Below are 27935 nucleotides of genomic sequence, written 5' to 3'. Positions count from 1 at the left end.
CCATGAGTAGTAAGGTGTTGGTCCTCCAGGTATCTGATGATGACGGCATGCTGGCACGCGGTTCCTGCCCACCGACCAACATTCCAGCGGCTGGTTGAAGATTTAGATTGCACACTTTCTCAAATATCCAACCAGGTAAAATATTCTGTGGTTGACATCACAGAAGGGGTGTCCAGTTCCTCTTCTACAGTCTGTGGTTCTGATCTTCTACCTTCATCTCTTCAGGAATACCTGGACCTCTCCGTCCCCCTGGTCCAGTACTCTCTGGTCAGCAGCTTGGCTTCAGATCGTTCCTGTTGCTCCGCATAGTTGTCATGGAAACGTTCCTGCATCATGTTCATACTGCTTGTTGCAGTTCAGATTAGGATGACGAGGAACAGAAAAGACATGTGACTGAGCTCAGAAACACAGACTCACCGCTAAAAATGGACGAGTGAGTTCAGGACTGAAACAAAATGGTGAATATTGTAAATAAACTGGATTAATTAAAGAAACAGGAAGAACACACCACAAACACACATGTAGAAATAAATCTGTGATTTTGTAATATTTCCAGGAGCATCTTCAACTCTAATCAGTGGTTCAATTTGTGTATTTTCTGTTTGTTATCTGTGATGTCATGATATCAGTGCTACAGTTTATCCTGCAGCCGTTACACGAAATACATGTAAAATAACTGATTAACTGTAATATAAAATGTTTTGACTTTTCTTTTTTTTTTGTTATTCAATGCTGGAAGTCAGTTCAGGATGATGTCCTCTTGACAGGTGTCTGCTCTGCAGCTGCTCCTCGTTCCTCTTTTTATCCCTGAAACTCCTTCAAACAGTCCTAAATCTTAGTGATGAGAGGAGACACCCTGCACAGAGAAGAGAGGGGCTGCAGGCTCCATCATCACTCTGATAACCATGTTAAGAGTGTGTCTCTGCCCCACCCCTCTGCTCCTGAGGGACTCGGCATTTTCTGAGGGCTTGCAACAACATACAATGTGTTTTATAGGATTCACCAAAGTTTGGAAGGCTTGGCTCCAAAAGAAAACCAAATAAAATGGAAGTCACTTAGAAGGGGGGGGGGGTCTCTGAGAACCAGAAGGTCCACTGGGTGACAGAAGACAAAAACAGCTGTGATTTAATGAAAAATTTCTGTAGATGGACCAGAAGATGTGGGCTTGAAAGTTGTTTCAGACCCCAGGAGTTGTAGTGGATGACATCATCACACTGAAGATTCCAGGTGAAACATCCCAACAATGCTAAAGTTATACTATGCCTGAGCTGCAGGCACCCAAAGAGGACTGGTTTTCCGCTGGTTCCAGCTGAATCTCAGCCATGTCTGATTAAAGGTGTGCAACTGCGGGAAAGATGTGTCAGCATAGCTCAAAAACAGTGGTCGTCCATCTCTGAGCGAGACAGGAGCTGAGCTGAAAGTCAGGGCTACCTTACGACCAGAGACGGTCTGTGACAGATATCAAGCAGATGTGGTGGGGTTGTGGGGACAGAAGTCCTACGAGGACATCACAAGTTGCACAACATTTGGGTCACATGGCGCTAGACCACGAACCTCTGTACAATACCGGCATCCAAAGTTGGTCTGGTCTCATAAGCCAGACAGGTGCAGTCTGGCTCACTTTACAAACATCCATCTTCATTATTGTCGATTCAGCTGTTCATGTTGATTCGTTTTTTATTGTTTTTTTCTGAGTTGTGTGCCATTTTAAGTGCTAAAATGTGATGCAGAAACAGATATATAATGAATAGTAACAAGCACTGCTCAGTAGATAGCATCAGCATGTCAAAATACCTCTTTTGCATTACAAAAAGTAGTTTTAAGGTTCTCATGTGAGAACGTTGTTACTTTAACTCCAAATCTGTGTTTGATCGATCAAGATAGACACTGAAATGTGTTGGCTTGTTAGCTAAGATGTGACATCATCAATCACGTTCCCGTTCTGACAGCAGGCAGACCAGACTGTCTCCCCTTGTCCTCTGGGGTATGTTCTCTGAAGTGGAACCAGGTACACGAGTCCAAGTGCGGTGTTGAACTACAGCCTCATTTCACCAGTTCGTCTTTTTGCAGTCTTGGAAGGAGATGCCTTCACAGACCGCGTCCTCTGAAGGATTCAGGTCCTGGTCTGGGATGGGACCTCCACTAGAACCTGCCGGTGATGGTGTATTTTTGCAGCAGCAATGATGTCATGAAGAGCCGAGGACAAAAAGTCCCAGTTCTTCCAACAGGAGGTTGTTGAACAGAGAGAGATGGGTTGTGGGAGGAAGGAACTTCACTCATGACTCTTCATCATCATCCATGAGCCAGCAACCTCCCAGGTCATCTGGACTGGACTGTTTTGGCGGTAACGTATTACTTCCTGTTTGTTGTTTACAGTCTGTTTGCGTTTGCACATTGTCACAGGCTCCAATTCTTCCAATCTTTTAAATCTAAAATTAGCTTGTTTTCTGAGCACATTTTCCCTTCTGTAACTTTCATCGTCACCAATCATCGGTACACTTTCTGTCTGTTAGTCTCTTAGCATGGCCTCCTCTTCTCCCACCGTTTCTCCTTCTTGCTGCTCATTGTGTGAAATGTTTAGCCATTCCTCTACCTCCTTTAGTGAACATGGTAAGTATCTGAAGTGTAGTTTATTTGTAGCATTGGAGGCGAGGCTCAGTGAGTTAGAGGTCTGTGGCAGGGTGGAGGAGTGGGCGTGGTCTGCAGGGGAGCAGCACACAGGTGGCGCGGGCCTGGTTCGGCTGATTGGGCACACCTGTGCCCAATCAATCTCTCCACCCTGCCTGGCTATTTAAAGAGCGGCTGCACACCAGCAAAGGGTTCTGCTCGGAGGAATGACAGAGAGCGGCCGAGTGCCGATACACGTCTGTATTTGGGTGAAAATAAATTGTTCTGCCCTGTGTTCAGGTGCATTCATAGGCGCCGGAACCGTGGGTGCTTCGGGGCCCGAGCACCCACGGAGATGGCCGAGCACCCACGGGGAGAGCAGAGTAGGCGAGCCCTCATGTCAACAATCACTGATTGGCTAAAGCGGTTTTCAAATAGAGGGCGCACAGCCAGCGCCGGCTTTCCCATTCAAGTGTATGTGCTGCCGCTGCGCAAGAGCGCGCTCCTGACGCACGGCGGGCGCAACGCGGCTTTCACCTAGAACTCGGCGCAGAGCCTGCGCGCATACACCAGCCCCCGGGTCTGGCACTCAGAAGGCGCGCCGATTTTTTCCAGTGGCCAACCGCGGTACTGCAACCAAAAATCCCATGCGGCCCAGAAAGCTTTTTTCCCATAGACCGCAATAGTAAAAGAGAAGCCTCTAAAACTGTTCACAGGACACCTCCAGCTGTAATCCCCGGCAATTACTAATCTTTGTATTCTATTTTTTTAAGTCATGGACTTTATATCCGTCAAAAATGTTTTATAACGGCCAAAAAAGTAAAAGAAAAGTCTCTTTCTGGGCGTGACGTCACGGCTGACGTCACAGCCGTGTCCGTGCATTCCACGGATGTTTTATATTAATATATATTATATAATTATATTATATTAATACATTAATAATATATGTAATGCTATACATGTAATAATATACATTAATTAAGATATTATATTAATACATATTATATTAATACTCGCGTCATTGCCCCGGGGCATGATGGGAGGCCCCAGAGCATCATGGGAGGTGACTCAACTGCGCATGCTCTATGGGCCGCTGTATGCGGAAGTAAACCCGGAAGTCAGAGATTTTTTCGGCTTATGCGCTGGCTGAGCAGAAGGCATTGAAATGAATGGGCGGCCATTTTTAGTCTCCAATCCAGTTTCTATAATACATCCATGGCATACACCTGTGTAGGCTACACATTTGTTGCAAGTTGCTTGGCGACCGAAAAAAAGTTTTTCCGGTCATGGCGCCGTTTTCCCACTCATTTGGACGTACAGTAGCTACAGCTCGGTTTGCAAAATGCATGTGTCCCTGATTCAAAGAAAAGCTCTGGCTTTAGTTCTTCTTCTGAGGAGGAGGAGACGAGCAGCAGCAGCAAGATGGGTCCATGAAATCCTCATGAGAACACAGGATTTGGGGGAATACAGGCTCGTTCGGGAGCTACAGCTCCATGATGGCCAGGTCTACTTCAGGCTGAATCATATTTTATTAAAAAACCTTTCCGAACTATTTTGTTGTTTTTTAGCTCATGTCAGTCATTTTAGCGGACCTGTAGTGCTTCAGTTTGCAAAAGTATTGACATGTGGTCTTTTCATAACCATATATTGATCAATGATTCAATTGATCCCCAGATGAGGCATGGAAATGCTATATTTTATTTTAAATTGACATTTTATTGTTAAAAGAGCAAAAGAATATCACATTTCTACCACTTAAACAGGTGTGTCCAAATTCTGTGAGATTTCTCTCCACTTTTGTCCCTTTTTATTGATGTCCCGATAGTCCTGCAGTCTCATCCCACAGCTCCTCACAGACTCACAGCCAAGATCATTCTTTCTTCCATGTTGATCGTCTCTGATCTACAAGCTGCAACTTTTTTTTCTCCCTCCACCTTCTCTCCTACACCGCCGAGATGCCGTCACAGGGCGCACGGTGAAATTAAAAAAAAAAAAAATTTCTACTGTTGTAGATTAGAATAGAAATATAGCCTCCTTTTTCTCAGATGAACACCCGAATTTGTTAAGAATTTGATTATTATTTGTGTGTGTGTGTGTGTGTGTGTGTGTGTGTGTGTGTGTGTGTGTGTGTGTGTGTGTGTGTGTGTGTGTGTGTGTGTGCGCGCGCGTGCGTGCGTGCGTGCGGCGTTCATGTCCGTTACCGCTGTTGAATCTACGTTGCTGAATTGCTGAATCTCGTGCGAAACGACACTACATGACATTCAGCACCCACCAGAAAAAACATAATTCGGCGCCTATGGGTGCATTTATAATTTAATAGTAGATTTTGTACAACAGTGCCCCCCTTTGGCCCCGTAGCGGCGTTAACTGTAGAGCAGAGTAATTTCCTCAGAATTAACGAGGCCAAGAAGAGAGCACATGGTGCCTGTTTCTCCTGCTGCAATTTATCTTTAACATTGTTGCCTTGGACACTATTTGTCCGTGAGTATTTTGTTTTGTTGATTTTTAGATATGACTTGCATATTATATTTGCTGAAAGTTGTTTTGCTGCAAATTCAGTCTAAGAGTGACTTAATTGATGGCTATCATAGCTTTGCCCTATGACTCAACATTTTGTTTACCTTAGTTACATTTCTTAGTCATGTCAGTGCAATAAATATTGTTTAGATTCTGATTTTTGTTTGCGTTTTGCTCTTTATTACCGTTTTAAAGTAAATTGTGGATCTTCATTAAACCTAAAAGAAAAGTTACGCCTTGTTTTTATTCGAGGACTTCACACTGTTTGCTAACTGTCAAGCTTTGAATAAGGCCTACTCATGGCGAGGACAGTATATAAATATTCACAATTTCTCCATGAAACCCTGTGTCCTCTTTCCCTGTCGGTTGACCCCCAGTAGCACGAGATTGCTACAAGGTCCAGTTCCACCAACTAGACCATAGTCCGGTCTCTAACTGTTTTCCCCCACTCAGCAACACACCTGCGGAGAAACTCTATTTTGAGACATGTGAGGCTGACTCCAACGACCATATGTGAATCCCAGGGGCCAGAGCGGGCAACATCCAAGCATATTTGAAGCTGCTGGCAAGGAGTAATGCTAAATTTGATTATCATATTTCATGTCGGCACTAATGAGACCCGTCGTTTCTACGCCAGTCGGTAGTCACTAAAAGTAATATTGTGTCGGTGTTTAACTACGCCAAAACCATTTCGGATTCTGTAGGTTTTTCCGGTCCCCTTCCCAATCAGACCAGTGGTGATATGTTTAGCCGCATGTCATCGTTCCGTCGCTGGTTGTCTCGGTGGTGTTCAGAAAACAACGTGGCCTTTATTGACAATTGGAAGATATTTTGTGGAAAGCCCGGCCTTATTAGAAGAGACGGCATTCATCCCACCTGTGATGGTGCAGCTCTTTTTTCTAGAAATCTGGCTGATATTATTAGACACTCCCCCTGACAATCCGAGGTCCAGGCCAGGATGCAGAGCTGCAATCTTACACGCTTCTCTTGGGTGCCTCTCGATTTTCCACCCTCCAAAAGTTCACCAAGTGCAGCGTGATAGAGGCATTAATCAAAATAACCTTGGAAAAATTAAAACCAATATGTATTTAGTACCAATTAAAGACCAAAGAATTAGATGCGGACTACTAAATATATCATCTTTAAGCTACAAGTCTCTATCAGTAAAATATCTAATTACCAAGACCAGGACTGATATTTTCTGTTAACAGAAACATGGCTACAGAAGGAAGATTGCCTCCTGGTTACTTTAATTATCATAGTCCCGGGAGGAGTAGTGTCGATCTATAAATCTAAACCTAAATGTGATTATAATACGTTCGGAAGCTTCACGCTTAGTTTAAAACTCCCGAGCTGGAAATCGGAGAAGCCAGTTTTGTTAGTGATAGTGTACCGGCCCCCTGGTGGTGCTTATCTAGAGTTTCCTCTAAATTCTCAGATTACCTATCTGGTTTATTGATCAGTACAGACAGTCATCATAGCGGGTGAATTGAACATTCATATGGATTTTGACAGTGATAATCTTAAATTAGCTTTCAATTAAATTTAAATTTGATTCACTTTTATTTATATAGCGTCTATTACAACAGAAGTTGTCTCTAGGCGCTTTCCAGAGACTCAGAACATGATGGCCTCCAGTACTACTGTGAGAAACCTTGGAGTTATTTTGATCAGGATTTGTGGTGAAAAAAAAATCCACATGTTTGTATCTTCTAGATTAGATTACTGTAATATATTATTAGCAGGATGTCCAAGTAATCTTCTGAATATCCTCCAGCTGGTCCGAAATGCAGCAGCGCGAATGTTGACAGGAATCAACAAGCTAGACCACGTCTCCCCAGTGTTAGCCTCACTCCATTGGCGCTCCGTAAAACTCAGAATCCAAGTTAAAGTTCTGTTACTTGTGTATAAAGTCCTAAACGTCCCAACTCCTGGTTATCTCCAACACCTGATAGTTCTTTATGTTTCTAACAGAGCTCTCCGTTCTCAGAGTGCAGGTTTACTCGTAGTTCTTACTGTATCCAAATTTAGATCTGGTGGACGGGCCGTCTGCTATCAGGAACCATTACTATGGAACCAACTTCAGGTTTGGGTTAAGGAGTATGACACCACCTCCAACTTTAAAACCAAATTTAAGACATTAGTGTTTAGTAAAATCTATACTGTAAACTCTAGTGTGTTAGGGCCAGTAGTCATAGCTGCAGCTACAGGACAAGACTAGAGCAGCTGGTCTTAAACAGAGCTTCATCCTTGATATGCTGCTAAAGAGCTACACTGCAGGGGGACACCAACATGATCCCCTGACCTGCAGCCCCCCCCTCTGACCACCTCAGTGTCTGCTGTCTACATCTGTTTATATAGTCATCCCTGTAGTACACCAGCTAACCATTGTGTCTGTGTCTCTCCTCTCTCTGTTCTTCATTCTCTCTGTCTGATGTCTCTTTTCCTGCTCTGAGCTGGCCTTTGTCATATATAGTGGAACAAATGTTGCCACAGTAACGTGGAATGTTTTGAGTGGCAGTTCATGTGTTGTTGCCTTGGTTACTGAGCACTCTTTTATGCTGTTTTTTTAGATGTTGTGTTCTTGTCAATAAATAAATATTACGGATAAATCCCACCCTCGATCATTTTACAGCATTTGGCAGGAGGGTCTCCCCTCATGATCTTAAAGGGGAGTTTTTACCTGCAATTGTTTATGTTATAATTGATTGGGGGTCATGTTCTGGAGAAATCTTGTGTTGTAATAAACGTAATATAAATACAATTGAATTGATTTGAAAAATATGCATTTAAATATGTGGTAATGATGTTTGAGATGTAGCGTTGCTAAGTGACCTGAACAGTTATAGCAAATGTCCGTGGGATAAAAATGATCACAAGAACAGTGAGTAAAAATCCCAGAACCACACGGCGGACCTAGTGAATGACCTGCAGAGCTGGGACCAAAGTAACAAATGAACCATCAGTAACACACTACGCCGCCAGGGACTCAAATCCTGCAGTGCCAGACGTGTCCCCCTGCTTAAACCAGCACATGTCCAGGCCCGTCTGAAGTTTGCTAGAGAGCATTTGGGTGATGCAGAAGAGGATTGGGAGAATGTTATATGGTCAGATGAAACCAAAATATAACTTTTTGGTAGAAACACAACTTGTCGTGTTTGGAGGAGAAAGAAAGCTTTAAACTTTATTTATTTATATAGCACTTTTCATGCAGCTGGAGTGCAACACAAAGTGCTTTACATTAATACATAAAAAAAAAAACAATCTCCCTTGACCCCCCCACTCCCCGTACTCTCATTCATACGACAAACACATACATACACACACAGCATACTATACAGATGCATACACACCCGGCACCCCCCACCCTTGTGATAAAAATGGAGTATGGCTGAGCACCGATAGACCAAGTGAGGAGACACCATCCTATGGGGACCATCCATGCCGAGAGCCGTCCAAGCCCACAACTACAGGGGACGCTGCCGCATAGACGAAGCAAGCTGAGTTGCATCCAAAGAACACCATTCCTACTGTGAAGCACGGGGGTGGAAACATCATGCTTTGGGGATGTTTTTCTGCAAAGGGACCAGGACGACTGATCCGTGTAAGGGAAAGAATGAATGGGGCCATGTATGGTGAGATTTTGAGTGAAAACCTCCTTCCATCAGCAAGGGCATTGAAAAATGAAATGTAGCTGGGTCTTTCAGCGTGACAATGATCCCAAACACATCGCCCAGGCAATGAAGGAGTGGCTTCATAAGAAACATTTCAAGGTCCTGGAGTGGCCCAGCCAGTCTCCAGATCTCAACCCCATAGAAAATCTTTGGAGGGAGTAGAAAGTCTGTGTTTCCCAGCAACAGCCCCAAAACATCACTGCTCTAGAGGAGATCTGCACGGAGGAACGGGCCAAAATACCAGCAACAGTGCGTGAAAACCTGGTGAAGACTTACAGAAAATGTTTGACCTCTGTCATTGCCAACAAAGGGTATATAACATAAAGTACTGAGAGGAACTTTTGTTATTGACCAAATACTTATTTTCCACAATAATTTGCAAATACATTCTTTACAAATCAGACAATGTGATTTTCTGGATTTTTTTTGTGTGTATTATTTCTCATAGTTGAGATATACCTGCGATGAGAATTACAGGTATATCTCATCTTTTTAAGTGGGAGAACATCCACAATTGGTGGCTGACTAGATATCTTTTTGCCCCACTGTAGTTCTGGCTGATACTATTGAGGGAGGGAGATTTAGTACCGGTAAATAGTGGATAATTAATAACACACACGTGAGTTTCCCCATTGAGGGAGTAATAAAGGACTATCTTATCTCTTATCTTATAACTAATAGTAAGTACATTACTACAGTAGGTGCAGTACTACATCAGTACTCCAGTACTACAAGGTAAGTAGGGTGTGCTGCGTATCATTAATGAGGATGGAAATGAAGATGGTAACTGTTGGTAAGTAACAACTACTTAATGAGTTATTTCTAATATTGTACAGTTAATTATTTGTTTCAGAATTAATTCATGATGAAAAAAAAAATCAATGTGATCAGTTCAAAGATAATAAATAGCTAATTATGACCTAATGATTCATTAATGTAGGATCTTCTGGTCCTTTCTCTGGAAAGGCTTACATGGGTTCTTTATGTACTTTACTAATGGTTAATTACTGGTTATTTCCTTATTTATTTCCCTGCAATTAGGAAACAAGATCTAACCATTACTTACCCAAAACCCATGTAGGTACTAAATGATTTACTAATGGTTAACTACTGGTTAGTTACTCTTTTGTTTCCTGGTAATTAAGCAACATTTTGTGTTTCTTCTTGTGTTACTGAAATCAGAGAAGCCAGTTTTGTTAGTGGTAGTGTACCTGCCCTCTGCTGGTGCTTAACTAGAGTTTCTGATAAGCTCTCTCTGCCTTTCATCCTCTCTTTCCCATCAGCTTCTTCAGCAGGACCACCCCCCTTATGATCCAGGTTTCTTTCCTTTTAAAGGGGAGTTTGTACCTGCCGTTGTTTATGTAATAATTGATCGGGGGTCATGTTCTCGTCTCTAGAAAGATGCTGGAGACAACTTGTATATTAGTAGGGGGTATATAAATAAAAGTGAACTGAATATTTTGGTTGTTACCATCTGTGGAGTCCAAGCATTAAACCGCCAACAAACTCTGTTGCTGCTTGCTGAGGTCTTTGGTGTAACAAATGAGCCGGAGTCATGAGTTTTATTGCAGCATTTATTTCTAAAATAAAACCAGCTGAATCCATGTTCTGGTTTTTATCTGGACACTTTTAGACATCAGACTTCCAGAGATCTGAGAAAGAGCTGCACGACCAGCGTGAAAGCCTCTTCTAAACTCTGCAGCCACGTTCCCTCGTCACCCCAGCCCGATAAATTAAGAGAAATAAATAATCACTCATAATCAGAATAATTATAGTTTTTTTTGGTAAATGTCAACGCCAGGATGTTCACATCAGCCTGAGGAAAACATTCAGAATCATCTAGTCATCAGCTTGAAGTCCTGCCTCTCTGTCCAGGCTGTCCACAGACCTCTTCCTGGCGAACAGGTGGGTGGGGTCTCTGCTGGTGAAGCCAGGCTGGATGTTGAAGACGGGCATGTTCCTCCAGCTGGCTGGATTGTTGTAGGCGGGGGAGGAAGAGCCAGGGGCGCAGGGTTTATTCTGGACCAGCTGGAGGAAAGACTCCATGTCGGGGCTGACCCGGGCCAGGATGCCAGCCCTGACCGCCGCCACCGTCTGCTCATCGCAGGCCTGCAGGGTCTGCAGCAGGGTGCTGTAGTACCTGCATTACCACCAGAGGGCGTCAGGAGCACATCAGAATATTCCATCACCACATTACTGTCTCCCTCTTTTAGTCCTTGGTTTTTATTCATGTAAAAACATTAGGAAGAAACATTGTATCTAGCAGCTAGTAACAAAAATGAACCAACATTCTTTTGACAAAAAGGTTAATCCTAGGTAGGCCCTCACACAGGGGCGTCAATTGGGTATGGCAAGGTATGGCAGCCGCCACACCTTGGCTTCAAGGGAAAATGTAAATGTTTGTTTTTTAAATACATTTATGGAATTACTCTGTGTCTATTTGTATTGATTATTCTATTACTTAATACATATAGAATAACTACAAATGCAAATCAGAACAACATGATCGATTTCACTTGTTATTTTACACTGCAAAAACTCAAAATCTTAACAAGAATATTTGTCTTATTTCTAGTTAAAATGTCTAATTTTTAGTAAAAAAAAAATCTCATTACATTTAAGACAAGACTCAAAAACAACCATTTTCACCTGTTTCAAGTAGATTTTCACTTAAAATAAGTGGAAAAATCTGCCAGTGGAAAAGATTAATCTTGTCCCACTGGCAAATTTTTCTACTTATTTCAAGTGAAAATTTACTTGAAACAGGTGAAAATGGTCAAATAACAAGTTATTTTTCTGGTGATGACTCTTGTTTTAAGTGTATTGAGATTTTTTGACTAAAAATGAGACATTTTAACTAGAAATAAGACAAATATTCCTGGTAAGATTTTGAGTTTTTGCAGTGAGCGAGACTGCATTTGAAAAAGTTCCAATTTTCTTGACCACACAGTACAGATAAGCTACAGTATTTGCTGGACGTGTTGATTGATACTATAGTTAAGTTCTGTGACTTGTAACCTTGCCATACCTTAGCTTCGACTGAATTGACGCCACTGCCCTCACATCCCCCATAGGATTTAAGATTTGCAGCCAAATGCTGCTTACCATCATCATCATTGATGAACTGGTTCCCAAACTTTTTCTTCTGGGCAACCCTTTGGTACATAATACTTTTTCGCGCAGAGTCAACGTCCCAGCAGATCCTTGCTCCATCTCAGAGTCTACAGGTGTCACTGAGCATGTTAGATGTTTAATCCATGATAGTAGTTAGAAGGAGACTGGACCAGCTTGGTTTGTCTTGAAGAGTTTCAGGAGAAAACCTCTTCTGTCTAACAAGAACATGGGAGCAGGACTGAGGTCCACAAACTTGCATCAGAACAAACCAGCAGACTTCTGGATCAATGTCGTCTGGACTCATGAGACCAATGTGGAGATGTTTGGTCTTCATGTCCGGAACCATGTTTGTGGAAACCAGCAGAACCATCTCAGACCCACTGTCAAGCACGGTGGTGGAGGGATGATGGTCTGAGGTGGTTTTACAGGACCTGGATAACTAAAGCTAGACTAAAACTGGGTCATGTGACAGGAAATGAACCCAAACACTGGAGCAGATCTACATTAGAATGATGAAAAATACAAGAATCAAGGTTCTGGACTGACCTGGTCAAAGTCCAGACCTGAACCTGGTTGAGATGCTGTGGTGGACCTTCAGAAAGCTGTGCAGGTGTGAACGTTCAAAAATCTGAATGAACTGAAGCACAACGGACCAGAACTCCTCCAAAACCATGTGACACTGATGAACTCAGACAGGAAACATCTACCGTGGGTTCCTACCGCTGAAAGAAACATCTACTGATGGTCCCTGCGGCTGAAGGTGGATCTACTGATGCTGAATCGTGGTGGATTCAGGTTTGCCAGCATGATTTTTTTCTCTTAACCTATCTTTGTTAAATCATTATTGACACTGTAAAAGGTTCTGCTGCTGTTGTCTGAGACTTTTTGTTTGTCCATGACCCCCAACAATCAGGGGCCTCATTTAAAATGGACTGCGTAGGAGTCATACTAAAAGTGCACGTACACTCAAAAGCCGAAAATGCCGGGCGTAAAAAAAAATCCGGATCAATAAAACCATGTGCAGCACACATGCACGCAATGTTCCTTTATGAATCACAGTCCAGCTGGAAGGCTGCGCAGCTGAATCCGCCTCATATCCCGCCCTCTACACGCCCACTTTTTTAACATAAATGCATATGGATGAGCCTACTGAGCATGCGCAGTGGCTTCCTGCAGCCTGTTTGGCTTCAGAATGAATGAGAGGGTGTCCAGCCACCGTGCCACTGAATTTCACTGAGATCTGAGATCGAGATGTTGAGGATGAGGTGGAGGACAGGAAAACCACATTATTTTGTGGTCACAGTAAAAGTAGAAAAATAAATAGTATAAAATACAGCGAGTGAGTGGCAGCACGCCGTTGCTGCGCGGAACGCCGGGAGTGCCCCGGCGCAACAGGGGGGGGCATGTCCCCCCGTCTTTTCAAAATCATGTTTTTGTCCCCCCCACTTTTTACAGTTTAAAAACTAACGGTAGGATCAGCCATTAATTGCAAATCATCGACACACCCTTGCGAAGATGATACGAAACGGCCCGGCTGCCCCGCTTCACTCCCCCCTCCCCCTCCTCCCTCCCGTCTCCCCTCAGAGCTGCTCAGGGCTGATTTATCGTTCCGCGTCACCAACGCAGAGCCTACGGCGTAGGTGCGCGTCGCCGCGTACCCTACGCCGTAGGCTCTGCGGCGTTTTAACGCGGGACCCTAATTTAGGCTTACACCCGCACCTAAAGGTTTCACGCGTGCGTAAAACTCATTATATATATAAAAAAATCTGTGTCCCTTTAGGGAAGAAATGAACGCTCTACGAAGCCCCTCATTTGTTCTGTCCTAAAGCGGTGGGTGAAGGAGGTTCCCGGCGTGTCACAGCATCTGCGCAAGCAAGCTTTAAAGATGAGGCCCCAGATCTTTTTTGATATGTTTACACTGAACAAGGCTTAAAATGGGGCATACCAACTTCATATGGCATATTAGGTCATATTAGGTCTACAGTGCTCACCTGTTGGGGAAGTGAGCCGGTACCTGCACCACCTCTCCGATTGCGTCGGGATTGGTACGAGCTACGGTGCAGATGTCAAAACTGGTGTAGCACTCCTCCTGGACCTGGAGAGCAGAAATGATGAACACCGTGATGAGTTTCCACGGCCGTCAGAGCCAGATAATGCACGTAGAAATAGAGAAACATTCAAAAATGAACAAGACAACTCAATATAAAATTGCAGCTCCCTACAGATGCGGTCAACATCAGACCAGAATCACATGAAAATATAATATCTTATAACATCAGCATGCTGACTTGGGGACTTGAACCTGGACTGGAATCTTTACCGTGCAGCCTCTGGATATGACGCGCATGCTCATGTGACGCCTTCATTATTTGTTTTATTTATACTGCAATAGTAGAAATTACTTTCAGGTTTAATGAAGTTGTCTCTGTGTGGGACCACAGAGGATGGAGGCTGGTTATAGCTCGAACACAGAGGCACCCAGAAACAAATTTACCCAACATGAAGAAAACCTGAAGAACAATCGGGACTCCAGAAAACCTTCATCTCTATGCAGATGATACCAAATGTTTTTGAGACTACAAACCTCAGCGATCATCCTCTGAAAGATGTTACAGCGCCGGATAGTCTGGAAGACTTTACCAGAGATTCCCTGGCTGATGCAGTGCAGACTCTTCTTCACAAAGGTTTTACCCTGAGGAGTAAACACAGAGGTCAGACCCTGAACTGTATCAGAAGAACTGCAGTAATATCCCACAGGAGCTCTGGACCTCACCATCTTGGTGGAGCTGACTCCACCTAACCAAAACGGGGCAAACGGGAGGAACTGCAGCTAGTTCGAACAACCCCATCTTGCCTTTGATACCACAACCACAGCTAAAGCCGCGTTTGCATGACGCTTTTTCTCAAAAGAAAATGGAATCTCTGAGTTTGCTGAAGACAGCGCTGCGGGGGGTCGGTGTTTCCAGTCATTGCTGTTTTTCAAATAAGTGTTACTCTCGTAACTCTGCATCTCTCGTTCTGCGAGACTTCTCTTCAAAACCACGAAAAAGAAAATCGCAGCATTGAAGAAGATGGACTAAAACATCTTTAGTCTTTAATAAATTATTGTGATTGTCTCTAGGGCTGTTGAGAAACTGCCAGAGGTTGAAGCAGGATAATCATTCATGATTATTCAGAGCTAAAGTCCTGATGTAACCCAGTAATGATGATTATGTAATGTTGTAGTACAACTGCATTCTATCAATGAGGCCGAAAACAGCTGAAACTGGATGTTGATGACTTCAGATCGACGAGGAAATGAGAAAAAAGTGTTTCCACTACACTTTTGGAATAAACTGGATATCAAATCACCTGAAAAACCTCCTCCTGGAAGCATAAAAATGTTTAGTCGACATGTGGAAGTTTGTAAGAATTAGTGCCGTTTCCATCACTGGATTCTTTTTCGATATTTGCCTTTGCGCAAATGTAAAGGTGATGGAAACGTGCCTTATGATGCTAGCTAACGTTACCTGATGTTCTGACTCCATCCCTCCTCATTTCAGATGTTGCTATGGAAACAGCATCTGATCAGGCCTCTCACGCGCATGTGCTTAGACACGTCAGACTCAATGTGAGCATTCTATGTGGAGGAAAACATCTAAAACATCTGGACAAAGACCTCGATTAGTCAACCTGGAAAGTCCAGGACAACCTGGAAGGTTTGCTCCCAAACATTTGGCCTGGACAAGCTAGCAGCAGTCTAGCTGGCAACCAAGTGAGAACGGTGGAGAAAGAGGAGTTCCACTACAGACCCCCACTCTACAGAGAACCTTGATACGTTCCACCAACCCTGACTTCTGGAGAGCGGAGGTCATGTGTTACCGGCCTACCGGTGAAACTCCACTTTCTCCACAGTCTGCTGACAGATCCTCCCATTGGAAGTAGCTGCTGCTGGATACTATCTTCATCCCTCAACCTTCCAGACCAATCTAGAACCTTCCAGAAGAACCCAGAACCTTCCATGCCAACCAAGAACACATCTCAGCAGTGTCTTAGGACTAGGGTTGCCACCTTTCAGAAATAGAAATAAGGGACGCCCTGATTTCAGCAGCGCAGGAGCCAAAAAAAAAGCCCCAAAACTTCTAAACTGAATAAAAATGTGTTTATTTTATATGAGAAAACGAAATGCTTTGATTTAAAGTTTAAAGTGCTTTAATAGCATTGAACTTTCATGACTGTAGAGACGGACAACCATATAGCAACTGAAATATCCTCCTATGCTACGTATGTCCACATCAGCCCAGATGTAGAATATTGCTACAGGTGAAGAATATGGTGTAAAAGTTAATTTATTTCAATAATTCAACTAGAATATGGTGTAAAAGTGAATTTATTTCAATAATTCAACTAGAATATGGTGTAAAAGTGAATTTATTTCAATAATTCAACTAGAATATGGTGTAAAAGTTAATTTATTTCAATAATTCAACTAGAATATGGTGTAAAAGTTAATTTATTTCAATAATTCAACTAGAATATGGTGTAAAAGTTAATTTATTTCAATAATTCAACTAGAATATGGTGTAAAAGTTAATTTATTTCAATAATTCAACTAGAATATGGTGTAAAAGTTAATTTATTTCAATAATTCAACTAGAATATGGTGTAAAAGTTAACTTATTTCAATAATTCAACTAGAATATGGTGTAAAAGTTAATTTATTTCAATAATACAACTAGAATATGGTGTAAAGGTTCATTTATTTCTATAATTCAACTAGAATATGGTGTAAAAGTTAATGAAAATACGGTACAAATCGTGTCCCGTATTAGTTCAATAAGGGACGCAAAATTTTTTTCTCAAATAAAGGACAATTCCGTATTTTACGGGACGGGTGGCAACCCTACTTAGGACACAAAAAGACAAATTATCTTTAAAATAAGAATGATTATTCTGTTAGGTCTTTATTCATAGTTCAGAAGTTCACTTTTGCAAAGTAAAGAGATGTTTGACATCCACTGCAGGTGGGTGGAGTCAGACTCACCTCTGTGTTGAAGCTGGCAGCTGAGTGGAGGAAGAGCTCGCAGATCTCGTGCATCCCATCAGTGTCACAGGTGGAGTTTTCAAGGCAGGAGAAGAAGCCGCAGCCCACCGCCACAGCGTCACCCAAGCATCGCGCCACGTCAGCTGTGAACACAACTATAACCTTTACAGTCCACTTTGAGCTGTTTCCTGCATCATACTGAGTACACAAGTTCAGAAAATGGCTTAGATGTTCCAGGCCAGCCGTATGATTGGTACACATGTACCAGTTAAGTAGTTGCTGGATGACAGTAAATCATGACAAATACACAATCAAAGGTGAAGATGTCACTGCGATGACAACTGCAAACTCTTTTTCTTATTACATTTTTTAAAACTCCTCAATTTTGACTTCTCCTTCAAACACTTTTGTAATCCCAAACACGGATGCATATTTGAGTCTTGGTCTCAGCTGTTCACGGTGAAGTTCCTAAATCTTGTTTTAAAGAGGCTAAATGGATTTATTCTGGATTAACTTGGCGCCGTCTGGTGGCTGCAGGAGGTAACTAGATCGAAAACACCTGCACATAGGAAGAGCGAGTTTTGTCTACAGCAGTGGTCCTCATTCCTGGTCCTCGAGAGCCGCTGCCCTGCATGTTTTTGATGTTTCCCTGCATCAACACACCTGATTCTAATTAGTGGTCATCACCAATGTTTCCTCCAGGTCTGCACAGTTCTGTTGGTGACACAGTCATCTGTATCAGGGTTTACTGGAGCAGGGAAACATCTAAAACATGCAAGACAGTGGCTCTCGAGGACCAGGAGTGAGGACCACTGGTCTACAGCAATCCCCTCAGTTTAGTTTAGTCCTGTTAACATTCAGATGAAGTGCTGTCCGACTCACTCGGGCTGTTGGAGGAGAATCGGGCCCGGCGAGGCGCGGCGTCCTCCTGCAGCAGCTGGAAACCTCCGGCAGCAGAGCAGAGAGCCAGGAGGAGGAGGAGGAGTGGAGCAGAGTGGAGCATCCTGTCTGCTGAGACCACGAGGAAGAATGAGGCGGAGGAGGTGTGATGGTCTGGGCCACGGGCCACGCTGCTATATATGCCCACCCAGCTGTGAGCGGACCAATCAGAGCGCCCAGCTCCCACGGGTCCCAGTTAATGGTTTATGCACAGGTGTAATTAACCCACACAGCTAATTGGATGTTTCCACACACCAGAAGGAGGAGGAATTTCCGAGCAGCTGTAAACTCTGGGATATTTTTAACTTGTTTCCACAGGAAAAAAAAACCCAACCCAGAATCTAACCAGTTCAGATGCTTCATCCAGACTTTCCGGCTGTTTCCTGCTGCAGGATGTCAACAGATACATGACGTTCAGATGGAATCTGCTCACTAAAGGCTCCATCTGTCATCAAAAATATCAAACAGACACTCTCCGTTTCTCAGATTTGTTTTTGACACTAAACTGAAACGGGTCATGTTCTTGGAAATACTAAATCCAGAACTCTGTACTCTGGGAAAATAACCCACACTACAGATGATACCCGCCAATCAGAAGTGATCAGCTGTCACTGTTCAATGATCAGGGATGATGATCCATTTGAGTCGTGTTCTGGGCTTCTCTCAGAGCAGCAGATCGGGGGACCTTCATGCTGTCGCTGGGGCATGAACAGGAAGTAGCTCGGTCAAATATGGACGTGCCAGCCCCTTCACAGCTTTACAAACCAATAAAAACACTTGAAAATTGAGCTTAAATTGGACAGGAAGCCAGTGGAGGGAACGCAACCCTGGTGTGATGTGGTTCCTCTTGCAGCCGTATTTGTTTTTTCCTTTTGTTTCTTTCCCCCCGTCTGCATATAAGTTAACAGTTAATAAACAATCCAAAAGCCATATTTATATGCATTTTAATCTTGAAACAGAGGGTTTGTGTGTGTGTGTGTATGTGTGTGTGTGTGTGTGTGTGTGTGTGTGTGTGTGTGTGTGTGTGTGTGTGTGTGTGTGTGTGTGTGTGTGTGTGTTTCCTTCACCGGCCCTCCTAACAGTCTACCCTATTTTATTGATCTCTAGAAGAAAAAGAATAACAATTCTGCCAGAGAGGACAAAGATCACAGATGGGGGGACATGAAAGAACAGGACAGAAAAGACCAGACAGTGATGGCTGCAGTTTGGTGACTGTGGTGTGTTTTAGTGTGTGTGGTCAGGACCCACCCACAGGGTACCGAGGGTCTGGTCCTAGTTAGGACACTAAATTCGGGTCACTTCATGTGTTTTTATTATGTTTTCCAGCCTTCTAACGTCTTCTCACGTTTCTGTCTGCTTCTGTAATGTTTATTGTATGTTTTTGTCCTTTTGGTCATTTTCTTGTTTTGCTCATAGTTGTTATTCGGTTTCTCCTGAGCATTTGCCTTTCTTTCAGTCAGTTTCAGATGTAATTCCAATTATTTCTGTCCATTCAAGTTCATTTGTTTTTGTTTGGTTGTCGTCTGGGTCCTTCCTCCCCGCTGCCATCAGACTGTATAACCAGGCCTGCTCTCAGAAGCCAGTGGACAATAATATGACAATAAGATGTTCAATAATATAAGATGTGCAATATCTGCCAATCTGCCAGTCTACCTCACAACACTCCACCTGCTTTTTCTGCACCGTTTCTTCTTTCAACCAACTGTATATACTGTTCATATTCTGTGATTATACATATTTTATATGTATTTTTTATATATTTTTATTTCTGACTTTTCAGTCTTTTTACCCCTCCCCTGCATGTGTGTGCTAAGTGTACTGCTGACAACAAAATAAGTTTCCCCACTGAGGGAGAAAATAAAGGATATCTTATCTTATCTTATCTTATATCTATCATCTCACTTTTACTCTTATTTTGTGGGAAACTTCTCATTTGTTCTTTTTTCTTTATTTTTATTTTTTGTACATGACATTGGTTCTTTTTCATTTCACTGGAATAGGTTTACATCTGACTTGCTCCTCTGTGGGGTCCCTGAGGGTCCTCTGTTGGATCTTCTGTGGGGTCTTCTGTGGGCTATCTGAGGGTCCTCCTTGAGGTCTTTGAGTCCAGTTGTCCTGTGGACTCTCAGGAACCAGAAGCTGCATTATAGTTTGCTGTGGGAGGTGTGGAAAACTGTGTGTGTCTTATCTTTATTTTATCATCCGTGAACAGTGAGGCTTGTTGGTGAAGCATTTCTAAGCTCAACTGCAGGAAGTAGTGAACCTTCGTTAGCTTGGAGGTCAGCAGATAAGATCTCCTGGTCGTCACGCTTTGATCACCGCCCTCCAGCGCTCAGTTAACTCCTCAACCAGGCTCACGTGGAAAAACACCCAGTTTTCACATCCAGTTTCCCACGAGCTGTTCTAATTCTTCCTCGCAAAGAGTCTTCTTCATCAGTCCCTCGTTTAACCCAAAAACATCATAAAAGCGTCTCATTGTAGTTGAACAAATATAACCTCATTTGAATGACAACATAGCCAAAAAGAAAAAAAGATCATGAGGAAAAGATTAGTCAATTTTTTCAATTCAGTTTTATTTATAAAGTGTCTATTACAACACAAGTTGTCTCCAGGATCTTTCCAGAGACCAGAACATGACCCCTGATTAATTATTACATAATCAATAACAGGTGAAAACTCCTCTTTAAGATAGAAGAAACCTAGATAAGCACCTGGATCACAAGAGGGGACTGTCTTGCTGAAGACCAGCCAGGTAGAGCAGGAAAAGAGGGATAGGAAAGAGAGGATGAAGAACAGAGAGGAGAGCCAGATATATTGTCAAAGATACAAAAGAGCAGATATATTAGTATTAATGATCCGTTAAATGGAGAACTAAGAGTTGTATGTACATATGACTGAAACATGGTTAGTTGGTGTACTACAGAGACCACTATATAAACAAGTGTAGACAGCAGACACTGAGGTGGTCAGAGGGGGGGACTGGAGGTCAGTGGATCATGTTAGTGTTCTCCTGCAGCGTAGGTCTATAGCAGCATAACTAGGATGAAGCTTTGTTTAGGACCAGCTGCTCTAGTCTTGTCATGTAGCTGCAGCTATGACTTCTGGCCCCAACACACTAGAGTTTACACTATAGACTTTAATAAAAACTAATGTTTTACGTTTGGTTGTAAAGGTGGAGGTGTTGTCATACTCCTTTTTTTTTGTTTTTAACACTTTATTTATAGAAATTTTCAGATTACATTACATAAAATAAGAGAAAAATAGACAATAACCAATACATAAACAATAATACAGAATACAATAAAAGACCAACAGTGACGCAGACCTGTAAAATAAAAATAAATAATAAAATAAAAATAAATAAAATAAAATAAGGGGGCAAAGGTCACATTGGTACCCTCTGCTACACTGTAAAGCTGACTATCTTACCAGGGAGGTGCATAAACAAGGTAAGCGGGTAAAGAGAGCATCAGTGGTCTTTCATATGCTCTAGCACAGGACTCCATATCTTGGAGAACTTCAGGGGATTACCAGAGAGTTCGTATCTCAGTCTTTCCACATGCAGAATGCTTATGAGTTCCCTCTGCCAAGTCTCAAACTTGGGAGCTAAATCGGACTTCCACAGTGTCAGGATACATCTCTTAGCAATCATCATACCATGAGTCAAAGCAGTACGTATGTTACAATCCAGGGTTTTCAGAGTATTGGAGTGTCCTAACAAAGCAGTTACAGTGTCAGGTGTTACAATTATGTTGAAGGCAGAAGAAAACCATTGGAAAATGAGAGACCAAAAGTTGTGTAATTTCGGGCAGGTCCAGAAAAGATGTGCAAGAGAACCTTCTGCTGCATTACATCTATTACACAGTGGAGAGAGATTAGGGAAAATTTTGTTCAGTGTGTCAGTGTCCTTAACCCAAACTGGAAGTTGGTTCCATTGTAATGGTTCCTGATAGCAGAAGACCCATCCTCCAAATCTACATTTGGATCCTAGGAACTACGACTGACGCCATAAGTCCACTCCCATCTTCCCCGAAAACCTCACAACCATCTCACATCCCCGTCATCATAAGCAACAGACCTGTACATACCCACTGTCCCAGTACACCTACCCGCTCTTCCCGTCCTAACCTGATTCATGTCAACATCCTAAACAAGAACTCTCAGTCCACCAGCCCACATGCAACCCTGAACATGGCACTTTTTATCGTTCGCTCTCTGTCCAACAAGTCTTTTATCATTAACGACCTGATTTTAGATAGCAATTTAGACTGTTTGTTTTTAACTGAAACATGGCTCAGCACTGATGCACCAGCTGTTCTCACTGAGGCTTCCCCACCAAATTATAGTTTTTTATTATCTAACAGAACTGGGAGAAGAGGTGGTGGAACTGCAACAATTATTTCAAACTTCATAATAACTAAGGACATTTCTTTCGCAAAGTACTCATCATTTGAACACTATGCCTTTGTTTTTAGTAGTCCTCCGATTTTATGTATTACTATTTACAGACCACCTAAGCGCCCTCCCTCTTTTATCAGTGAATTCTCTGAACTTTTATCGATTTTACACTCCACTTAAAATAAGGTTTTAATAACTGGTGATTTTAACATACACATGGATGACAATTCAGATCCCACCACGACTGAATTTTTAAATCTTTTGAACTGTATGTATTTTAGGCAGCACGTCACACAGCCCACTCACAACAGAGGACACGCCCTGGACTTGGTAATAACATATGGCCTGTCCACTGGTGTGTCCTCTGTTGTCGACCTGGCTGTATCAGACCATTATTGTGTGTTTTTTAATATCACCAGTTTTACCCAACAGGAGGCCCCGGTGAGAACAGTGAGGAAGCGCTATCTTACTCCTGAAGTGGCTGCATTTTATTGAAATTTTACATAATAACCCTACTGACATCTTACCTGCACTCTGTGATTTAATAGTTGATAATTTTAAGAGTAAACTGAGGTCAGCTTTAGACTCAGTAGCTCCACTCCACACTAAAACACTCACAACCAAACCCACATCCCCATGGATGAACACTGACGTCAAAAATTTGAAAAGAAATTGCAGGAGTGCAGAGAGGAAATGGAGGTAGACAAAACTAACAGTACACTTTGAAATACTCCGGAACAAACTCCAAATTTACATAAAGCAGTAAGACAGGCAAGAATTTCCCATTTCTCCCAACTCATCACAGATAAAAAGAATGACCATAAATTCCTCTTCTCCACAATGGCTCATTTAACCAATACTGATTTTAAGAAATCCTCCATGGCACCAACAAATGATCTATGTGAGGACTTTGCAGACCACGTCAGAGGTAAAATCGATGGCATCAGATCCACTCTTTTAGAACAAAACAGTGTTGCTTTTAACAGACCTGAACCATCACTTTTATCTGAGGAGATACTGGAGCATTTTGTCCTGGTTGATGCAGAAATGCTCGGTCGAGTTTTCTCCCGACTTAACCCAACAACCTGCCTTTTAGACCCAATTCCCACGTCCCTCTTAAAACAATTTTATTTATTCTTTGAGTTTGAACTTTTAAATGTTGCAAATTGCTCTCTTCAGACAGGTGTCTTCCCTGCTGCCTTCAAAACGGCAGTAGTGAGGCCCCTTCTGAAGAAGAGCAACTTGGATCCCGAGATGCTTAATAACTACCGACCTGTATCCAACCTACCCTTTTTAAGTAAAATTATAGAAAAACTGGTTTTTATCCAGTTAAATTATTTTTTAAACAGAAACAATATTTTAGAACAATGTCAATCTGGTTTTAGGATGAACCACAGTACCGAGACAGCCCTCGTGAAGATTGTTAATGATCTCAGGTGTAACATGGACTCAAGGAAACTATCAGTCCTGGTGCTACTGGATCTTAGCGCTGCCTTCGATACAGTAGACCACCACATCTTGTTAAATAGACTGAAAAACCTGGTGGGCCTCTCTGGTACTGTTCTTAACTGGTTTTATTCCTACCTCACAGATCGGCGCTTTCTTGTAAGTCTGGATACATGTTCCTCAAGAACCCATGAAAGTAAGTGGGGGGTGCCCCAAGGTTCAATTATAGGTCCAATACTTTTTAACCGTCCAGGCCGGGATGGTCTCTGTGGGCCCCCCCCCCCCTTGTAGCTGCGGGCTATGAGACCTCCTGGCGTGGACGGCTCCCTGTTACCGTTTCCTCACCTGGATCCTCTGTGCCGAGCCATGTCTACACCGTGTGTCTGTGTGTGTGTCTGTGTGTATAACCTAGGTCAATTGTAGTGTGCTTTTGTCTGTGGGGAGGGGGGGAGGGGGAGGGGGGCAGGGCATTAATAAGTTTTATGTTTATTTGTTTTATGTTAAGCACTTTGTGTTGCATTATTTGTATGAGAAGTGCTATATAAATAAAGTTTGATTTGATTTGATTAATCTCTACATGCTTCCACTTGGGGACGTCATCTGGAGACACGGCATCAGCTTCCACAGCTGTACATCGCTGTGTTTCCTGATGACACAGGGCCTATTGATTCCCTTTAATACTGTATTTTAGATATCAAGTCATGGATGGCAGAAAACTTCTTACAATTCAACCAGGACAAACCTCACTGAAACCCTCACAGTGCATGAGAAACCTGGGTGACCTTTTCAACTCTGAGCTTAATTTTATTCCACACATCAGAAACACCACAAAGTTTGGTTTTTACCATCTTAAGAATATAGCCAGAGTCCGCCCATTTCTCTCTCTGGCCAGCACAGAGGTGCTAATGCATGCTTTTATTTCTAGCAGGTTAGATTACTGTAACACCCTGCTTTCTGGTCTTCCGAAAAAGACTATGTCACAGCTCCAACTGCTGCAGAATTCAGCATCACGCGTGCTGACGAAGACCAGAAGGCGGGCTCACATTACACCAGTTTTAGAATCGCTGCATTGGCTCCCTGTACGCTTCAGGATCGATTTTAAGGTTCTTTTACTTGTTTTTAAGTGTATTAAAAGGCCTCGGCCCTTCTTATCTCTCAGACCTGCTTTTACCATATCGGCCCTCGCGGACCCTGAGATCCTCTGGTACTGGTCTTTTATGAAGCTCCTGAAGTACGCGGACGACACCACAGTCATCGGCCTGATCCGGGAGGGTGACGAGTCCGTGTACAGACAGGAGGTGGAACAGTTGGTCCACTGGTGCAGTCAGACCGGGTTCACCTCCCACCTGGAGCTGAACCCGCTCAAGACTGTGGAGATGACAGTGGACTTCAGAAACCCCCCTCACCATCCTATATAATATAATTTGTACTTCCTGTGTCAGCCCTGTGTCTGCCACAGGAACTGCTGGTCACATTCTACTCTGCCATCATCCAGTCCGTCCTCTGCACGTCCATCACTGTCTGGTTTGGATCAGCCACCAAACTGGACAGGCCCAGACTGAAACGGACAATTAGGTCTGCAGAGAGGATAGGTGGGACTAACCTCCCATCTATCGACGACCTGTACTGGTCCAGGACCAGGAAATGGGCAGGTAGCATCTCTGCAGACTCCTCACACCCGCTCTGTAGCCAAAACCTCCAGACACAGAGACAGTTTCTTCCCCCAAGCTGTTGCTCTGATGAAGTCCCACAACTAACAGTCTCAGAGAAACCAATCACGTGCAACAATAATAGCAATAGCAACTGCTGACAATATCAATTACAATATCAGTTACATGCTGTAACAAGCACCTTTGGTAATAATCATGTCTGCCTCACTCTGCTGCACCTCTCACTTTTTGTATTTTTTGTATAATTTTTTGTATAATTTGTTTTGTATAATTGTATATAGGTTATTTTATTCAGCGCTGTCATTTTTTCTCTACCTCAAACTGCTGCACCTTGTGTGTTTATTTGTATATATGTCAACAAATACCACATTTGTTTATTTGTTTATTTACTGGCTAAAGAGCGAAATTACTGGAGTCAAATTCCTTGTTGGACAATGTGCAAACCTGGCCAATAAAGATGATTCTGATTCTGATTCTGATTATCTGTTCCCAAAGTTAGAACCAAAACCTTTGGTGAAGCTTCATTTCACTTTTATGGCCCACGCCTGTGGAACAGCCTGTCCGAGGGCCTCAGGGCCGCAAAGTCTGTTGATGCTTTTAAAGGTCGGCTCAAGATTCACCTTTTTAAATTAGCTTTTAACTGAGTCTCCTTTTACTTGTTTAGCACTACTTACTAATTTTTTCCTTTATGTCATTTTATTCCTCTTAAGTTCCTCTTAAAGCTTTCATTAATTACTTATTTATTTCCTTACTTATTTATTTTTTAATGTTGCTTCTACTGCCTTAGTGCCCATAAGTTATCTTTTATATTAACATTCATTCATGCTGTTTTTAGTATGTTTTACACTCCTTTTAGTTCTCAGCTCCAGTGTTCTCCTCATGGGGGCCCTCCACGCCGGGAGCTTGGTCTGCCTACAGGTGACTGTCCTGGCCTGGATAGTTGGGGGTCCTGCTCCAGGGCCGTGGTGTGGGCCCCTCTCTGTCTGGGTCGGCGGGGTTTCTGCGGCGGCGTCCCCTGTAGTCGTGGGCTTAGACGGCTCTCGGTGTGGATGGCTCCCATAGGATGGTGTTTCCTCACCTGGTCTATCAGTGCTCAGCCATACTCCATTTTTATCACAAGGGTGGGGGTGCCGGGTGTGTATGCATTTATATAGTATGATGTGTGTATGTGTGTGTATGTCGTATGAATAAGGGTACGGGGAGTGGGGGGGTCAAGGGAGATTGTTTTTTTTATGTATTCATGTAAAGCACTTTGTGTTGCACTCCAGCTGCATGAAAAGTGCTATATAAATAAATAAAGTTTAAGTTTAAGTTTTACGAGTAAACCTGCACTCTGAGAACAGAGAGCTCTGTTAGGAACATAAGGAACTATCAGGTCTTGGAGATAACCTGGAGTTTGGACGTTTAGGACTTTATACACAAGTAACAGAACTTTAAATTGGATTCTGAGTTTTAAAACCCCGTGAAGTGAGAAAAAATAAATTTTGTGTCCTGAAGATGCCCTGGGTTCCCAAAACACAGCTTTAGTTTTAGTCAGCCATTGCACCTGCTGTTTATCATAGCAAATGCCTGTTTTTCTGTGAGAAAGAGCCTGGTTCGCACGGGATTTTGGTCCCGTGGAAGCCGAAACTTAGTTTGAGAGCTTGCGGACGGGGGGGCGAATAGGCCTTTCCCGCCCCCTCCGCAAGGTGCTGAGGGAAAGGTATAAAGACCCGGTGGCCGGAAGCAGATTCAGAGTCTGCCGTGGGTTCTTGCAAAACGCCCGGCGCGGGTTTTTTCTCCTTGGCTTATTCAAAACCGGACTGCCGGGCTCTCCAGTCACGTGTCGAGGTAAGATAGGCCTTAAAAACCCTTGTGCTTGTCTGTGATGATTGCAACTGTGATGATTGCTGCTGTTTTGCGGGGGATAACTTGGCCCATCATCCTAGCAAACGAGTAATCTTGTGTGTACTGTTGATTTGCGGGGGGTGACTAGGTATCCTATAGCAAACAAGTGATTGCTCTGCGGCTTTGTGGGGGGTGACTAGGCCCGTCATCCTAGCAAACGAGTAATCTTGTGTGTACTGCTGATTTGCGGGGGGTAATCCGACACGTTATCCTAGCAAACGGGTAGTTTTGTGGATGTCTTCTATGTAAATGCTTGCTTCTTGCTAATAAATGTATTCATATCTTATAGCAAAGAAGAGGTGTGTGTGTGATTCATTTTGGTACAGCCGACCACTCCTAGAACCTAATTGAGATTTCTCCCAAAACACCCCGTTTTACAAACCTGACTAATATGCCGTTTAAACCAAAAACAATACAACAAAATAACTCCAACGTTTCGCACCGTTGTACTGGAGTCCATCACAACACCATCTAATCACTTCCTAATGTGTTTGAGACCAAAAATGATAATCTATGTTTTATCTGAATTAAGTGGAGCAAACTTTGAAGAAATATAAATGTATATGTCAGAATGATTGATGAGTATTAAAATACTTTGTGCCACCATGATTTCACGGCTTGTAGATCCAGCTTCATCGGCAGTAGGCTGAGTCTGGCTTT

At 42.9% G+C, this 27935-nt stretch overlaps 2 protein-coding genes across 3 annotated transcripts in view; one reads left to right on the top strand and one right to left on the bottom strand.

The window, feature by feature from the left end:
• fgfr1b (fibroblast growth factor receptor 1b) overlaps positions 1 to 754 on the top strand; it is a 33323-nt gene extending 32569 nt beyond the window's left edge. The window contains exons 16-17 of one of the 2 annotated variants that reach the window (XM_061734090.1): positions 30 to 135; positions 226 to 754. In XM_061734090.1, coding sequence (XP_061590074.1) covers positions 30 to 135; positions 226 to 309 — 190 coding nt within the window. In that variant the 3' untranslated portion in view covers positions 310 to 754. The remainder of the gene's footprint in view (positions 1 to 29; positions 136 to 225) is intronic. The other variant, XM_061734089.1, reaches the window with a different exon arrangement.
• Positions 755 to 10366: 9612 nt separating this feature from the next.
• On the bottom strand, positions 10367 to 17964 carry stc1l (stanniocalcin 1, like). Its single transcript, XM_061733357.1, has 5 exons — positions 17818 to 17964; positions 16936 to 17078; positions 14497 to 14604; positions 13904 to 14007; positions 10367 to 10938 (listed from the first exon to the last, which is right to left on the bottom strand). Exons 1-5 carry the CDS (start codon positions 17936 to 17938, stop codon positions 10638 to 10640), a joined length of 777 nt encoding a protein of 258 aa, XP_061589341.1. The 5' UTR covers positions 17939 to 17964; the 3' UTR covers positions 10367 to 10637.
• Positions 17965 to 27935: the final 9971 nt, after the last annotated feature.

Source organism: Cololabis saira, chromosome 11, assembly GCF_033807715.1.
Source record: "Cololabis saira isolate AMF1-May2022 chromosome 11, fColSai1.1, whole genome shotgun sequence".
In the NCBI taxonomy this organism is placed as follows: Eukaryota; Metazoa; Chordata; class Actinopteri; order Beloniformes; family Belonidae; genus Cololabis; species Cololabis saira.
Note: the sequence above shows the minus strand (reverse complement) of the source record. Positions and strands in the feature narration are given on the sequence as shown.

Excerpts from the sequence above, each read along its gene's own strand:
- stc1l (XM_061733357.1), bottom strand. The coding sequence starts at position 17,938 with ATGCTCCACTCTGCTCCACTCCTCCTCCTCCTCCTGGCTCTCTGCTCT. Across the intron at positions 14,008-14,496 it reads TTCAGAGGATGATCGCTGAG|GTCCAGGAGGAGTGCTACAC; the intron begins GTTTGTAGTCTC and ends TCTGCTCTCCAG. Across the intron at positions 10,939-13,903 it reads CCGGCTCACTTCCCCAACAG|GTACTACAGCACCCTGCTGC; the intron begins GTGAGCACTGTA and ends GTGGTAATGCAG.